The 18,006-nt window shown below is 42.7% G+C and overlaps 1 protein-coding gene across 1 annotated transcript; it reads left to right on the plus strand.

The window, feature by feature from the left end:
• Positions 1-202: 202 nt before the first annotated feature.
• On the plus strand, positions 203-12,062 carry LOC120724974 (mitotic checkpoint serine/threonine-protein kinase BUB1-like). The gene is given in 25 exon segments (XM_040017528.1): positions 203-491; positions 645-704; positions 1,192-1,333; positions 1,444-1,640; positions 2,467-2,507; positions 2,626-2,699; positions 2,786-2,835; positions 3,403-3,587; positions 3,680-3,771; positions 4,913-5,277; positions 5,446-5,486; positions 5,563-5,682; positions 5,879-5,989; positions 6,167-6,251; positions 6,953-7,037; positions 7,141-7,318; positions 7,437-7,500; positions 7,584-8,371; positions 8,484-8,584; positions 8,759-8,920; positions 9,529-9,686; positions 9,834-10,011; positions 10,841-10,947; positions 11,036-11,125; positions 11,127-12,062. Coding segments are annotated over 25 exon segments (3,606 nt in total). The 5' UTR covers positions 203-468; the 3' UTR covers positions 11,236-12,062.
• Positions 12,063-18,006: the final 5,944 nt, after the last annotated feature.

Genomic DNA, 18,006 nt, shown 5'->3' on the forward strand with positions numbered 1-18,006 from the left:
GTTTAAGCACATAGACACCAGGTGCTTCCTGATTATTTCGAAGTAAAGTCTTATTTACTTTGATCCTTAAACTGGAGAACCTGTAAATTAAAATCAAAATCATGGCGTTCGTCCATTTCAAATTTTCAATAGTAAAACTTAGCATTGTTTTCTCAGTAAAATAAACTGAATCTCACAGAAAGGGCACTATAGACGGCACTTTGTGTGATGTTTTTTAGTTTTTAATACATTTTGTTTAATTTTTTTTACGCCTGTGCGTCACGTGTTATGGGCGTGGATTTCCTACGCCCTCTGAAACGCTATTGGCTTAGCGCGAAATTTGAAATGTAAGGGGAACGTTAGCGGCTCGGAGGACAACAACAAGGCTAAATATGCGAATTTTTTAGATATCAAACCAGAGGAATTAAGTGCTACAAAAAAGTTTACTATCGGTTTTCTTGGGAGAACTTTTTTTTAACTTAAAGCGAAATGGATATCGCCTCGTATTTACAGTAAGTCACGATGGAACATGGACGTTAGCCGCTGTTAGCTCAATTGAAGGGGTTAGCTTCAGTGCTAACATGAATGTATGGATGTTTTATAACTAATTCATAAACAACGTAGCTGTCAGACATGTTTTAATTACTCATACTTCTACCCTTCAGGCGTTTTGAAAACAGTTTGACCTCATACACAGGTGACGACCCACTGGACGCCTGGATCAAGTGAGAATTTCGACTGTTTTCACTGATGTGTAATGTTTTATAGTAATTTAGGAAAAGTTATTAGTCCTGCAGCCATTAAAATCATATTGAAACCTGTAAGAGTGTAAGAGACAGTCTTAAACACAGGAGGTACACAACAAATGATCGTCCGCTTATTTCATTTTTGAGTGTTGACGTCGGAAGTAGACCTGGATTTACTTTTCAAAGTCACACTTCCTGTTCTTTACCGTCTATTTCCAGCTTTAGGTTATTTAATAACACTTTTGGATATTAAGGCTGAATATATGTATCACAAATGTTTGCTTGTCTCAGAGCACAAAACAGCAAACCAACCAGCCTCAAAGATAAATAACTGCGTAATATCTTAATAAAATACAATAATAGTCTGTCACAAAAATATTGTGAATCATTTTTTGATGATTTAATACAAAAAGATGCACACAAAATGAGAAGTACTGAAGGCAAGTTTCTCTGGGTACTTCTTTAGGTTTGTGGAGTACCTGGAGCAGAGGCTACCTGCAGATGGTGGCAGAGGGATGTTGCTGGTGTTTGAGCGTCTCATCCAGAGATTTTTGAATGTCGAGCAATACGCGAATGACATCAGATATGTGAACTACTGCATCAAATGTGTAAGTCTGATTAAAACATTGTATTTTTACAGTTGTCTCCATAGTTTGTATCTTTTTAAGTTGGATAAAGTCTTACTCGAGCTCTTTTCTTGCCTCACTGTGTCTTACAGGCAAGTTATTACGTGGACCCTGTTTCCCTGTACAGTCAGGTCTTCAGTAGGGGCGTCGGCACCAGGACAGCTGCCCTGTATGTGGCCTGGGCTCAGCACTTTGAACAGAGAGGACTGCATGAACAGGCTGATGCAGTATACCAGAAAGCGCTGGAGAACCAAGCTCATCCAGCCAGCACTGTTCTCCATGAATACAAGTAAGCATTTGAAGAGTGAGACGAAGTTTCTCATGGTAACCTCAGACGGTTAAATACAAAGCTGTCTGTGCCAGTGTCGGTGGGAGTCTGGCCTATGTAGATACCTTTCAGAGTGTTTTGTAGAGAAAGTATGCCAGTGGAAATGTGTGGAAGTGGTTTAACCTCTGTGTTGTGGTGTAGCTGTTGTTAACCCAACTGCCAGCCTGTTATTGTATTAAAAGTAGGTTTTAGATCTCACCTTGGGTCAACACACCTGAATCACATGATTAGTTCGTTACCAGGCCTCTGGAGAACTTCAGGACATGTTGAGGACCTAATTTAGCCATTCAAATCAGCTGTGTTGGTTCAAGGACACATCTAAAACCTGCGGGGACACTGGCCCTCAAGACCTGGAGTTGCCCACCTCTGGTCTAGAGCCCTGCATGAGGTGACCGTGCCAGCAGTGGCCCACAGCTCATTTAAGTTTGAGACTCCTGGTCTAAAGGAAGCGTGATGGAAAGCCCCAGCAGTAATAAAGTGTGAGCATCTGCTCTGAGCCTCGCGTTTACCCTCTGATGATGGCATTTACGTCACTCTTGTCCGGGCAGGACGTTCACATAATCTGGGGTATGGAAACTCTAATATTGCTGTAATCTTTTAGGGATGGTGCAATTAAGAAGTGAAAGAATTTAAAGTCTGTGTTAACAACTGAAGCCTGGATATTAATCCGGCCTTCTAATGTGAATGATATCTGGCTGTGTGTAGTCACTCTACACATGCAGTGACAGCGGTATGTTACTGTGCTGTATGTTACATACTGTGGGCTAACAGAAACTCTGATCTGCAGGCAGTTTCAGACCAGAACCAGAAGTGAGACGGCAGTGTCCGGTAAGATAGCTTATTTAAAAGTTCCTTTATTATATAATGTTGGATTTCTTTCTTTAGAAAATTTTATTGTTGTTCTACTGTCTGACTATTTTTTTTATATGTATATTTTATGAAGCAGGAAGTCGAAACCCTTTGCAGAACTCCAATTTAACCAATCAGGTGCCCCACAGAGAGCCTGTCACTCAGAACAAGGTGTGTTTATCTCTGGTTTTTCATCCTAATTGTGCATGAATGCCATTTTCTGCTTTTCCATTCACACTGTGCGTCCTCTGTCACAGATGTCTGTGGACTGTCCCTCCAAACCACCTGCGAGTAAATTCATCGACATGTGAGTGAAACACTGAACTCAGTTTTTGGGGTTCCTGTTTCTGATGTCAGCAGAGTGCGCTCGTACCAACACAACATGTTACAGCCATGAGATGAAAAAGGAGGAGGCTCAAAGACAGAAATAGGGGGGGGGAGGAAAGAGTTTAAGTCACCCTTTAACTGTGTTTCTGGAAGCAAATTAGATTTACATTAACCACAGGAACAGTAAATAAAAGTGTCTTAGGAGGGTTTGTTTGTTTTATTTGGAATTTTTTGGAAAAAGATCTTCTGTTTTTTAAATCTGTCTTCCTTTTATCTCATCAAAGGTGGAATAAGCATCTTAGAAAGTCATAATGTGGCAAATGTCAGCTGTTGATCCTAGAGTAGCTTTGCCTGATGATGGCTTTGGGCTCACAGGGATTGATTCATGTGGAATTTCTTCCAGTTAATGTAAAAATTCGTGTACTGGGATGGGCTTTCTGTGACAGAGAATAGAAGCAGAAGAGCTTCACTTTACGTTCATCTACACTCGCACAGTTTCGAGGATCTTAACAGCATGATGTCACCTGATTTCTTCTGTCGCTCACAGAGTCTCTCGCTCTGAGACTTCCGGGACAATTCCCACCAGTCAGGGCTCTGGCATTCAGACCGTGTCCGAGTACACGGTAGAAGATCTCGTCTGCGACGAATCTGAGCTATGCTTCGAAGAGGCCCGAGCTCAGAATTACTTCCGCAAGCTCCGTGAGCAGGAGGAGAAAGACAAGACAGACTTCAGTGAGTTTTTAATTCTGCAGTTAAAATAAATCCGTGTTCCGAACACTTGTCTGGATTTCTAGTAAATGTCCTTTTTATTGTTTTCATGTCAGCGCTGACACAGAGCGAGTTTGAGGAGAGGAATAAATGGTTGCTGGAGAAAGTTTTCTGCGATCTTGAAATCAGACAGACTTCATCTCAAAAGGTAAGACGAAAGCATCCTGATGCAATAGGCTGTGCTGAATGTGCATCAGAGGCCTAAGCTTCAGGCTCAAAGCCAAAGTGCCAGCAAAAATAATAAGGGGAAAAAAAGACAAGTAAGGATTAGTCTGAGCTAGGGCTGCTCAATTAATCGAATTTTAATCACGATTACGATCTGGGCTTTCAACGATCATTAAAAATGACTGAGCCGATTATTAGCCCCTCCCTCATTTATCCGCGACACCTTAAAGGCCGGTCCGTGAAAATATTGTCGGGCATAAACCAGTCCGTGGCGCAAAAAAGGTTGGAGACCGCTGATTAAGAGGACCCGAGGGAAGCTCGGAAAGTTAAGCAAAAGTTATTTGGAGAGTGACTGCCATTGGTTGAAAAGAGAGTTTAAAAAAAAAAAAAAAACTTCAGTGGTGTTGCACACTATTTTATATTATTTTTTTAAAGTCATTGTTAACCCTTTAAAGCCGGTCAGAGCAGCACGCTGAAATGATGCACATGCTGTTTTCTTTGCAAATTTGCATCATAGGATTGTTTTTTGTTTTTCCTGCAGTGTATATAAAAATTGCTGTATCTCCAAAATAAAACTATGAAGACACTCAAAATAAATTTCCTGTTGTTGTAAACTATTTTTTGCAACTTTATTGTATTTAAAGTTTTGAGGGATAAACCTCTTAAATTTCTCCAAGTAGAAATATATGTAAACAAAACAAAAGCGATTTTCAATTTTTTTTGTAGTTTATTGCACTTTTTTGCAATTTATGTAATTACTATGGACTTAATGCATACATACTATTAAAATATGGGCTATAACAGTTGTATTGATGTATAGCAACTTGAAATGCTCCCACAAATGGCACTACAGCATATAAAAAAAAAAAATAATAATATAAGCTCTGGTGGACTTGGTTCTATAGTAGGTCTTAAAGGGTTAAATAAATATCGTCAAATAATCGTGATCTCAATTTCAGTGAAAATAATCGTGATTATCATTTTTGCCATAATCGAGCAGCCCTAGTCTGAGCTGCGAATCATGCAAAGTTGCTCTAGCAGCATCCAAGAATGAAAACAGTGAGTGATAAGCACATCGGGTTCACTGCGTCAGTCTGAGAGGCTTTTCTTCTTCTTTATTTCAGCCGCCTGCAGCAGAAACGGCTGCCGATGTAAACCCGAGTCTTACCCAACCCTCCTTCAAGCAACCTCCGCCCTCAAACCGTCTGAGCAGCCGGCGCTCTCTTGGCTTGAGATTAAACACCGAGCCGACCTTCATCCAAGAGGCCGCCGCCAGCATTCCCGAACCTCCTCACCAGCAGAACATTGACACGCTAAGTTTGGTGGCATCCCATCATCCCTCTGTCCCAGCTGAGCGGGGCGTGGGTTTGCAGAAGTCTGCAGATCGGGAGCCGCTCCGCTGGACCTCAGCGGTCCCACATACCTCACTTCATCAGCCTGTGAGCTTTGAGAGCACAGACAGGCTCTCACCCCCAGAGAACAATGCAACGTGAGTACCCTCTAACTCCCTCGACGCTGCTTCTGATACTCTGTGGAGCATAGGTTTCTGGTTGTGCAAGGAAAACATTGAACCTAATATTTAATATCATGAAAATGCGAGATGTAAGAACAGCTACAGAGACGGTTAGATACGTTACTGATCTTGTCTTTCTCTCAGGGATGTGGGTCTGCCTGCAGAGCCTGAGGACAAGCTTGATGGTAAGTGTGCTTTTATTTTGTCGAGCTGTTGCGTGTCTCTGGTGGATGTAGTCACAGCCCTCTTTGTCCCTCTCAGTGTCGCAGGGAGCCACAGCTAACTTGTCTCACGTCACTCCTAATAACTCGCTCGGCTTCGTTCAGGCCACGCCGTCGCGGGTGCTGCCGTCACCTACTGTCAACACACGGGAGGCGCTGGGTGAGCACGACAGTTTGTCTCTTTGCTGTCACGTCAGAGGTGTTTTTATATCAAATTTAATGTTTTTGGATTCAAAGAGTTACTTTCATGTTATGTCTCTGTCCTTTAATCAAACTGCTCTTCACTGCTGCTCAGGCTTTGGCGGCTGTGGTAAAAACTCCTTCACTGAGTTGTTTACTTCTTTGTGTCGACTCAGGCGTGATCATGGACATGTTCCAGGCTCCGACCTTACTCGAGGAACCGTTCAGCAGCACATCAGTCCTCCACGCTGCCGAGAAGGAGTCTGAAGCCGGATTCTGGATAGGCGGTAAATAGGCTCTGAACACAGTCGGGATAATTTTCACAGAATCTAACTGGATCCGGTCACCAGTGCTTAAAATTAATGTTCCTCCTGTTTGAGTCAAAGCCAACTCAGGCCTGAACCTCTGAGACTGATTCTTGGTCTCGCTCCAGATAACCTAATTATTCTGTCTCTGATGATTAGCAGGAGGAGCCTCCTCATTATCTAAGCCTCCCACCACGACTCCATTCACCATCTTTCAGGATGATGACAGCAAAGAAAACCGCAGGTAAATATGGCCCCCACACTTTGGACACCCTAAACCCCAGCTGTGACGTTACACTCCCATGTACTTGTACCTGTGTGATATTCTGTCTGTGCTGGATGTCCTGTATCCATCTATCTTCTTCTGCTTATCCAGGATAAGAGAATTTTGTGCTTCAGCCTGAGAAGACTCGGGGACTCTTTAGTGCTTTTAATTTTGAATATGAATAACAAAGGTGGTAATTTATAGACTTTTTTTAACAGTTGTTTACTCTGTTAGCTCGTGTAGTGAATGCAATAAAACAGCTTTCAGGAGGATTTAACTTTTGATTTCCACTCAGATGTTGATGTGATCTCCAGCTTCAGGTCTCACTGAACTCACACTGAGATTTAAATGTCATTACTAGGAGAGACCTAGTTCACAAACACTCAAGGCTTCTGGGAAATGGTGTTTGCTAAAGGCTGCTAAAACAAACACAGACATATTTTTCACTTATTTTATGAGAAAAACCCACAAACCCCCGTTTTTAAATAATTCCTGTTTGTCGTGGACTCTTTCAGCTGCTGGGGTCAAGGTGCAGAATGGCACACATTTCATTCTGTCATATGTTTTTTTGTAGATCAGTTCATCTTAATGTTTGTGCTGCTGTGAAACCTTGAGGATAAAATGAAGTGCATCTTCATGACAGCCAAGTGTTCCTGTTATTTTGTCCCTGTGCTGTTTAGTGCCGCTGCTCCTGCTGATGCCGAGAAGCCTAAAGGAGTCAGAGCTCTGGCTGAAATCCCGGTGTCAAAGGCAGACAAGCCCAACGTGAGTGAATTTTCTCATGTTAAGCTAAATTCCAGATTTCTGGACGAGTGTTTGGTGTGTTTGTTTCAGGTTCACATCCTCGTGTTTTTCTTATCCTCATCAGGAGACTCCTTCAGATCTGATCCCAGATGAGAGCACCATGTGGGGAGCTCGCTACAACTCGCTCAACTCGCTCGCCGCCTGTCCCAACAGCACCACAGACTTCGCCATGCTGGCTCAGTTCGTCTCCACGCCATTCACTCGCAAAACCTTTATCAGCAGCGACTTCCTCGAGGACCGAGGTAAGAGGAGCCAAACCTGCGGCTTATTCCTCCCGCAGCCTCCGCACCTGTCTCATTTTAATAACAAGCTGAAAGTAATTTAAAGTTTCCCTAAATAATAAATGTTTCTGCCCCACAGAGAATAAATGTGAGGGGGAAGCTGATGAAGAAGCTTACCTGAGGCGTCAGACCAAAAAGCTGAGGTAATCAGTCTTCAGGTATCCACTGCCCATTCGTGTCACTGTTATCAGTGCAGATGTCACAGATGTGTCCTCTCCTCTGTTAGCCCCATCCTGGAGCAGAGTCCGACCGACGAAAGCACCGTCGGCCAGACGGTGCCCTCCTCTGCCAGGCAGGGCACCATCGTGGGAGAGGAGTTTGCAGCGGCCCAGCACTGCCTTACTGCGTCCTCACTCACCATGGTGCAGCCTCCTCCTCCCGGCGTGCTGTCCTTCAGGGACCAGACGCTCTGTCCTGCCGACTCCTCTAGGACAGCGGGGCCCGGCTGGGAGGTGTATGCAAGCCCCGAGCAGCCACCCAAGCAGGCCTCCTTCATCTCAGGCAGACCCATGAGCGAACCTTTTCAGATCATGGAGGACCTAGAGACCCCCAGCAGCCCCCAGCAAGCCCAGAATCAGGTCTGTGACGTTCCCATGAGCCCCGAGGGTGCTCTCAAACCAGACTGGCTAGCCATCAGGAGCCCAGAGGCCATGGCCGAGCCAGACCTGGATGCCTTCCTGAGTCCCCATCAGCCCAAGAATCTGGACTTCCCCATGAGTCCAGGGCACCCACAGCTCTGTGCTGACGTGCCCATGAGCCCGACATCAATCAGCAGGGAGGACGAACCCATGAGTCCAGAGAGGGGGCTGAGGCTGAGCGCTGACATCTCAATGAACAGTGACACGCCGCAGAAAGCCCAGACGGGGGCAGTCCAGCTGATGTCGGATCCCTGGGACACCGAACTGATCTCCAGCCTGCTGTCTGGACTCAGCCCGCCTCTCGCCACCCATCCGCGCTGCACCACCTGGCAGTGCAACATACCGAACATCACTCCAAAAATGACCATCAGCATGGGTAAGATCTGCAGCGCCTGCTCCGTTAGGTGTGGAAGTCTGGCTTTGATCCAGCTGCAGAGAAAAACTGTACGCTGTGTTGATTGAAACGATGAATGTTTGTGTCGTGACAGGAAAGGAGTCCCTCAGAGTGGACTGCGTTCTTGGAGAGGGAGCCTTTGCGACAGTTTACCAGGCCACGAACCCCGTGACCTTAGAGAAGACCGTTTTAAAGGTGAGGCTGCGGATGAAGAGTGCCGCGTCCCTGTCTCTGTGTTACTCAGCTCCTTTTTTTTTTTTTTTTTTAATGTAGTGGTGAAACAAATCTTATTGAATCATCTCAGAAATGAACCGTGTTCTCAGAGACATTTGGACATGACTGCAGGATTCACATGTGTCCTCGCTGCAGGTTCAGAAGCCGGCCAATCCCTGGGAGTTTTACATCAACACCCAGCTCGACGCTCGGCTGAGGCCCGACGTCCGTCACCTCTACAGCAGTATGCACTCAGCTCACCTCTTCCATAACGGGAGCGTGCTGCTCGGTGAGCTTCACAGCTACGGCACCCTGCTGGTCAGTTACCGTCAGTGTGGATTTATGGATATAAATTTACTTTTGTATATATGTTTTTAAAATAGAGTAATTTGTTGGTTTCTTCGTTTTTGCGCCATAATTTCGGATTTGATCTGTGTTTACGTAACTTGACTTTTGTTACAGAATTTTCTAGTGGTCACTTTTCAGTATATTAAACAATAAGTTGAGCACATAATGAATCCATAACATGGATGACAAAGACTGTTAATCAGTATGAAGGAAGAGAAACTTTAAATACTAGAGTTTTGCTTGCCACAGCTGAGCTTGGACATGTGGGTCGGTCTGTTGGCACGGTAACCTCACAGCAGCCTTGTTATTCGTCAGATGATGTCATTAAAAATGCTCCAAAAAGGCTAAAACAGCACACAGTCCAGACGTCCAGTTCAGGGGCTCTAATTAGTGGAATTGAAGCCAAGCAGCCTATTTGGTATCAAATTTTACAAATACAAGCCTTAATAATAAAAACAGTTTCCCCCCCATAAGTTGTTATGATGGTTTAAACCATTGTTGTGGAGTCTGCAGAGACTATTCAGTCGGTCGGTTTAAAGCTTCTCTGTTTCACTGTAATGCTGTTGCTCCACCTGCAGAACGCTGTGAACATGTACAGAACCCTCAGTGACAAAGTGATGCCTCAGCCCCTCGTCATGTACTTCACCGTCTGCATCCTCCACATGGTGGAGCTGCTGCACAGGATCCACATCATCCACGCCGACATCAAACCTGACAACTTCCTGCTGGGAGAGAGGTACCAATCACACGCTGCTTTTATCTCTGCGCTGCTCGTATTTGCAGCTTAAGTGTCAGAGGTGAGGCGGGCAGGCCCGGTCCTCCCCTCGCGACACTTCAGTTTCAGGCTCTGTTGAAACGCCTCGTCATCACTCGTGTCCTTCAGGTTCTTGGAGAACAAGCGTTTCGATTCAGAGAGCGCGGACCACGGCCTGGTCCTTGTCGACCTCGGACAGAGCATCGACATGGAGCTCTTCCCAGCAGGCACTGCATTCACTGCCAAGTGCCTGACGTCGGGCTTCCAGTGCACAGAGATGCTGAGTGGAAAACCGTGGAACTACCAGGTGAGCACAGCAAGGACAAGAAGAGGCATTAACATACACAGGGAGGGTCGAACACTGTCACGTTTCAGCAACATTGGACAGTAGTGCGGTTTTTCCTGAGCTGCAGCTTCTCTCATACTCTGTATGTGTTTGAGAGCTAAGAGTAATGTCTCTGTGGGTTAGCGCCCGGTGTTTGTTGTTTCTGTCCCTGGAGTTGTGTACGGGAAACTTTGTAGTGTTGTTAATCTAATGGAAAGTCCAAAACTCAGCTTATCAAGTTTTCAGGTTCATTAAAAAGGTCTTGCTGGTCTCATTTTCCTCGCGATAATTCATATTTAGATTTGCACAGCTGATAGTTTGTGATGGTAGCCTGTGTCTTTGTATGATGAGTTTCATCTCTGGAGGTCACTCGGTCAGCTGGCTGAATGAAAAGAGCATGATGTTATGGGAAATGATCTTGTAGATCTTGTATGAGCTGAGTTCTCTCCATTTAAAGGGGATTATAGGGTTCAGCTGATCATCACTCTCAGGCGTCCCTCAGACACTCGGAGGAACACCGGGAAGTGTCATGAACACATTTCATGACCTGATGACTGTTTTTGATGGTTAATAGGAGGCTATTTTCAGCTGTGCCTTCATATAACAGATCATTTCCTGACACAAAGCCAAAAGGCTTGTCGCCTTCTGTTCTCAAACAGAGAGCTTTTGCATGTCACCCGATGTGTGAACCACGACATCTGGAGCCCCACATGTTTTATAGAAATAAACATCTGAAGATTTTGTTGAAGACTCCTTTTAAAGATGGAAAGCGAGTTTTATTCTGAAGGTCTGACTGTTGTTTGTGTTTCAGACCGACTACTTTGGGATTGCGGGGACCGTGTACTGCATGCTGTTTGGGACGTACATGCAGGTGACCAACGAAGGAGGCGTGTGGAAGACAAACGGCGTGTTTAGAAGGTGAGTGCTCAAAGGAAGCTCCCATTTGTCTTTATTTGACCTCGTTTTTGGTGCATATGTGTGCTGATGGTAACCCCCCCACCCCCAGAAAACCTCACAGCGACCTGTGGCTGGACTTGTTTCACACGCTGCTGAACATTCCAGACTCCGGCTCGCTGCCAAGCCTGCGGAGCCTCCGCTGCCAGGATGAACACCGTTCTGCAGGAGAACTATGGCAACAAACTACCCACGCTTAAGAGCCGGCTGGTGGTGCTGCTGCTGGAGAACCGCAAGACGGTGCGGAGATAACGGATGTGCCTCGCTCTGAAAAAAGGCTGCTTTTTATCCTCCGTTTACACTCGTTTAAGCGAACACTCTTTGACACATCGGACTGTGAACGCGTCACGGGAGGAGTGAAGCATTTCAGCTCGTACAAATGCATAAATGTATATTTCTCTTAGGTCACTTTTTAAATTGAATTTGTTCCCATTTTGTGAAACAATTTTGTTTTGTTTTGTTTTGTTTTTTTCCCTTGAAAAACAATAAACGATAGAGTCTGTTTGAAGCTTCACGTTTTTCAGTGTTTAAGGAAGTTTTATAGTGTCAGGGTTGTTTTTGACCTTTTTCTTCTCTCATTAAAACAACCAGACAAATCAAAACACCTAAAAATTTGATGTTGTTGTCTCACTGACAATCTCAGGAAGTAAGTGAGGCAGGAACTTTGGTAAATGTCCCAGCCTGAAAACATAGGGATTAAGATGGCAGGAGACAAACATAAACTGATAAAGCATAAATGTTGACCTGCTTTTATTCTAAATTTTAAAAACCGCATTGAATTCAGCTTCTTTCATTCATCTTATGATGAGAAACATTAAACATCAAAATGTTTTTGTGTGATTTTAGTGGAAAGATGGTCGTAGTTCATGGGTTTATTTCTGGATTATCAGTCACATGTAAAGATATTTGTACCTGTGAGTGTTTTATGTTCACTGTACACAAGTTGTAATGTTTCATGTTCTGTTAAACGGTGTTTATTTTTATCTTTCTGTCATTGACACAGGTGTAATAATAATTTTAATAATAATAACAAGCATGCCTCACTGAAAAGGAGGAGAATTATGTCAAAGTTATGTTGAAAGAAAATGGATTTCATATATAAAGCTTCATTTTTTTGTCTATATTTTTACATTTAAATGAAAGATAAGGGGGCTTTTCTGATCAGATGATCCCCTGTCAGCAACAGTGGGAAGGAAAAACTCCCTTTTAGCAGAACGAGACAGAACCAGGATCACAGACAAGCAGCAATCTTCTGATAGGAGCAGAGATGAGAACGAAACAAACCTGAGAAGAGAGAAATCAAGTTAATGAAAGGGAGTGGTGACGTATAAAATTCCCAGTGCATCATGGGAAGTCTTGCAGCAGCCTGAGTCTGGCAGCATAACTAGAGGATGGTGATGATGATATTGATGATTCAGTAATAACTACAGTCCCAATCAAAAGTTTAAGACCACTTGAAAAATGGCAGAAAATATTATTTTGAATGGTTCGATCTTAACAAGGTTCCATGTAGAGCTTAAACATGCAACAAGAAGAAATGTGGAGTATCAGGTAGTCACATTGTCATGAAACTTTCCCTTTTTGAACGTGGTCGGGTTGAAGTGCATAAGCAGGGTCTCTCACAAATCAAGGCTGTTACTGGTGCCGACTGCAGCCCCATAACCATCAGACTGCATCTGAGACTGAAGGGCTTCAAAAACAAAAACCTTCTTCAAAGGCCTCGTCTCCTCTCATATGGAAAAGAAATAGAAAAAACTTATAAAAGACTTGCATAAGATTTGGTTTACTCCATATAGTGAATCATATAAGGCATATATGATTTACTTATGAAAGTGGCCACTTTCTCATTACTTTCATATATTGTTTTAGTAAGTATCCGAAACATACAAGTTTCATTTATATAATTTTTCAAGGGATCTTATATCTGTTTTCACTCTTGTATGCTTTTCATACATGTTTCACACAAGATAGATACAACCTTTATAAGATTTCTATATATCTTTTCCATATGGGCTTGAACGCCACAGAACTGACCGTTTGGACTTTGCAGAAGAGCTCCAAACATGGGACATTGAAAGGTGGAAGAAAGTTTTTTTCTCTGAGGAGAAAAAAATTAACATTGTTGGTCCTGAAGGTTTCCAATGTTACTGTCATGACAAGCAGATCCCAGCTGAAATGGTCTCTGCAACATCTGGGCATAGCCAGCGGCCGTTTGACACCTGCACCTCCTAAAGCTCCATTGTTCCACTGAAGGGAAAAGCACCCCAGATCATTATGGTTCCACTATGGCGCATAGAAAACATCCCTCATGACTGAAGGCCCTCGTCTGCGTGGTAACGACTGGGGTTTTCAACAGGACAATGCTACAGTACACAATGCCAGCAGGAGAAGTTAGTTCTTCCAGGAGAATAACTCTTTTTGACCATCCTGCGTGTTCCCCTCATCTCAGTGAGACTGAGAACCTTTGGGGAAGTTTACAAAAATGGACAATAGTTCCAGACAGTAGATGCCCCTCGTATGGCCGTCTTCACCACTTGGAAAAATGTTCCCACTCACCTCATGCATCCAGCATGCCGCAATGAATTTTTAAAGTGATCAACAATAACGGTGGAGCTACTCATTACTCTTTTTTTGGAGGTGTGTTCCTAAATTTTTGATCAGCTGTAAAACAGCCTGTTTCAGTTTAAGCTTTGTTTTCAGTAAATTGCATGCTCATTAAATGCTTTGTCTCACTCCCATTTCTTCTTGCTGCATGTTGAAGCTGTACTTGGAACTTGTTAAGATCCAACCATGCAAAATATGATTTTTTTTTTTGCCATTTTTCAAGTGGTCTTAGACTTTTGATCAGGAGTGTGTTTACTGTAGATGATTCCATATTTAAAGACTTTTTTTGTTTTTCTGTCCAGTCATGTTACTTTTGTTGCCCCGTTGAGACGTGTTGCTGCCTTTTTATGATGAATAGTTACAAATCTTTACATTCTGTTTTTATGGATATTTTTCACAACGTCCCAGCTTTTTAGAATCTGGTGATTTCAGCTCGGATTATCATCGGATAATGAAGACTTTAAAGAGACTAATGTGTACTGTATACAGGGAGTGCAGAATTATTAGGCAAGTTGTATTTTTGAGGAATAATTTTATTATTGAACAACAACCATGTTCTCAATGAACCCAAAAAACTCATTAATATCAAAGCTGAATGTTTTTGGAAGTAGTTTTCAGTTTGTTTTTAGTTTTAGCTATTTTAGGGGGATATCTGTGTGTGCAGGTGACTATTACTGTGCATAATTATTAGGCAACTTAACAAAAAACAAATATATACCCATTTCAATTATTTATTTTTACCAGTGAAACCAATATAACATCTCCACATTCACAAATATACATTTCTGACATTCAAAAACAAAACAAAAACAAATCAGTGACCAATATAGCCACCTTTCTTTGCAAGGACACTCAAAAGCCTGCCATCCATGGATTCTGTCAGTGTTTTGATCTGTTCACCATCAACATTGCGTGCAGCAGCAACCACAGCCTCCCAGACACTGTTCAGAGAGGTGTACTGTTTTCCCTCCTTGTAAATCTCACATTTGATGATGGACCACAGGTTCTCAATGGGGTTCAGATCAGGTGAACAAGGAGGCCATGTCATTAGTTTTTCTTCTTTTATACCCTTTCTTGCCAGCCACGCTGTGGAGTACTTGGACGCGTGTGATGGAGCATTGTCCTGCATGAAAATCATGTTTTTCTTGAAGGATGCAGACTTCTTCCTGTACCACTGCTTGAAGAAGGTGTCTTCCAGAAACTGGCAGTAGGACTGGGAGTTGAGCTTGACTCCATCCTCAACCCGAAAAGGCCCCACAAGCTCATCTTTGATGATACCAGCCCAAACCAGTACTCCACCTCCACCTTGCTGGCGTCTAAGTCGGACTGGAGCTCTCTGCCCTTTACCAATCCAGCCACGGGCCCATCCATCTGGCCCATCAAGACTCACTCTCATTTCATCAGTCCATAAAACCTTAGAAAAATCAGTCTTGAGATATTTCTTGGCCCAGTCTTGACGTTTCAGCTTGTGTGTCTTGTTCAGTGGTGGTCGTCTTTCAGCCTTTCTTACCTTGGCCATGTCTCTGAGTATTGCACACCTTGTGCTTTTGGGCACTCCAGTGATGTTGCAGCTCTGAAATATGGCCAAACTGGTGGCAAGTGGCATCTTGGCAGCTGCACGCTTGACTTTTCTCAGTTCATGGGCAGTTATTTTGCACCTTGGTTTTTCCACACGCTTCTTGCGACCCTGTTGACTATTTTGAATGAAACGCTTGATTGGTCGATGATCACGCTTCAGAAGCTTTGCAATTTTGAGACTGCTGCATCCCTCTGCAAGATATCTCACTATTTTTGACTTTTCTGAGCCTGTCAAGTCCTTCTTTTGACCCATTTTGCCAAAGGAAAGGACGTTGCCTAATAATTATGCACACCTGATATAGGGTGTTGATGTCATTAGACCACACCCCTTCTCATTACAGAGATGCACATCACCTAATATGCTTAATTGGTAGTAGGCTTTCGAGCCTATACAGCTTGGAGTAAGACAACATGCATGAAGAGGATGATGTGGACAAAATACTCCTTTGCCTAATAATTCTGCACTCCCTGTAATCTCAAACTATGCATTTTACTTTAAATGGCTTTTTAATCACACCCCCAGTTCACCACCTGCATGTTTATTTATAGAGACATCATGATTTCATCTTTTAAAATAAAATTTAAAACAACTTTTTTCTCTTTTTTAAAGTCTCAACTTCAACAAAAAAAAACCCAAAACTTACCCAGCGTGTGTGTTTCATGTTTAGAAATGACTGAAAGATTTGTTGAAGTGAAGTGTTTTGAGTTTTGTTCAAAAAAGAATGACTTCATATAGGAAAAAAAAATATATCACATATGCAGGACACCTTAAACTAGTTTTTTAATTAAGCAGCAAGGCAGAACAAAATCAGGGCTGTATCAAGACACGAGGACTAAACCCCAATTGAACCAGACCCAGAACTGATCCGGAATTAAAACAGGACACAACAGTTCAAAATCAGGACTACTGAGGATTTAACCAAGACAGAACCAGAATCAGAACTAGATGATAGTAGCACTAAAAATCATCATAGACCTGCACTACACTTATTTTTTAATTCTACCAAAGTACAATATTTAGATTCAGAAAAGTTTATATAATTATTTAGTCTTGTTGTGCAAACAAGCCTGCAGAACTTAATAAATATAGAATTTGAAAATTAACAAATGGTATCTAAAAAGTTACACTAGGTACGAAATACATGTTCTGATGAGTTTTGGCAAACAACCATTTGGCTAACATGTGTGTCTCACCTGCTGTCTCTCTCTCGCTCTGTTCCTCTCTCTCCCTCTTTGTGCTGACAATCAAGCCAAACACCAACATCATCAAATATACAGTTGAAACCAGATATTTACAAACTCTTCAGATAAAAACACAAACACTTTTTTAATTGTAACATCAAATCAGACTAAATGTTTATTTTTTTTAGATTGATAAATATAAAAAAAACACATTTGTTAACTTTAAGAGTAAAGAGAGAAACTATCTGTATTTCTTAATTGCAAATGGCACCAAATTGTATCCAAACTGAGCCACACTTATGGAGCTCCACAGTTCTGTTCCTGGTGTTTTGGTTGATATCTCTTGATTTTCCCATGTCAAAGAAACAGGCTCTGTGTTTTGCCTTATATGCATCCACAGGTGTGTCACCAATTTACTCACATGGACTCTACTAGCCTATCAGAAGCTTCTTCAGCTCAGAATGGAATCGTCTGGAGTTTTCTTATTAATTAACAATAAACTTAGTGTATATGTACTCCTAAATTTGATGAAAGTGATAAAAAATAGACAGCTCTCTCTTTATTCTGACATTTAACTAATTCAAAAGATCTTTCAATATTTATTTATCTAAAACAAAGCAGGTTTACTCTAAATTGATGTTTAACAAAAAAAAAAGGTTTTTATGTTTTTCCCTAAAGTGTATGTAAATATCTGGTTTCAACTGTGAATATACTGCTGTGTATTGAAATTCCTCTTGTTTTGCATAGAAATATACTGAACAACATACAAAGCATAATATATAAAATAACATCTACCTGAGTTTTTTCTTTGAAAGAAGACCCTTATGTCCATTGTTGTGTTCATCAGTAAATAACTGAAACCGATCAGTGCTTGTTTAGCCCAATAAGCTACCCCCCTGCTCCGCCGATGGCGTTCATCAGTGGAGTCTGAGAAATGGACGAGGCTGCGTCTACCGCCTGCTCAGAGGGACACGCCCTTACTAAGGTCAGTGCTTCAAACCTCACAGCTCAGATTTGATTCTATAGCTCGGGCACAGGGTCAAAAGTCAGGACTGATTGCTGAATGGCTGTGTGTAAACCTGCAGGAGACCACAGCAACACTCACAGGCAGGCTAAACACCTGAAACTCAGGTAAAGTTGAGATGTTTGTTAAAATAATGAGTATAAAAGCCATAATCGCAAATTATCTTAAGGGCTTTATGTGAAGCTGCAGTTTTATGTGAAAATGTTGTTATCGTTCCACCATCAGACTGAAGGCGTCCTGCCCATCCCCACCCAGCACCTGTGGAATGTACCTGAGTACACAGGCTTACAGACTGACGCCACAGCACATTCACAGTCTGTTCTGGGAGCTGTAAGCCAGTCACTGTGTGTGACTCTCCCCAACCGGCCACCACTCCCCGAGCCTGGTACTGTGGGAGGTTTCTTCCTGTTAAAAGGGAGTTTTTCCTTCCCACTGTCGCCAAAGTGCTTCTTCATAGTGGGACATTGTTGGGTTTTTCTCATATGTATGGGTCTACCTTACAATATAAGTTGACTGTTGTTGTGATTTGGCGCTGCTAAATAAAAATTGAATTGAACTGAATTGTGATGGCCGTTGGTCAGGGTGAGTCAGGGCGCTGCTCCTGACTCGCCCGTCGTGTTATCCTGAATCTCAGT

Source organism: Simochromis diagramma, unplaced genomic scaffold, assembly GCF_900408965.1.
Source record: "Simochromis diagramma unplaced genomic scaffold, fSimDia1.1 OVJJ01000802.1, whole genome shotgun sequence".
Classification (NCBI taxonomy): domain Eukaryota; kingdom Metazoa; phylum Chordata; class Actinopteri; order Cichliformes; family Cichlidae; genus Simochromis; species Simochromis diagramma.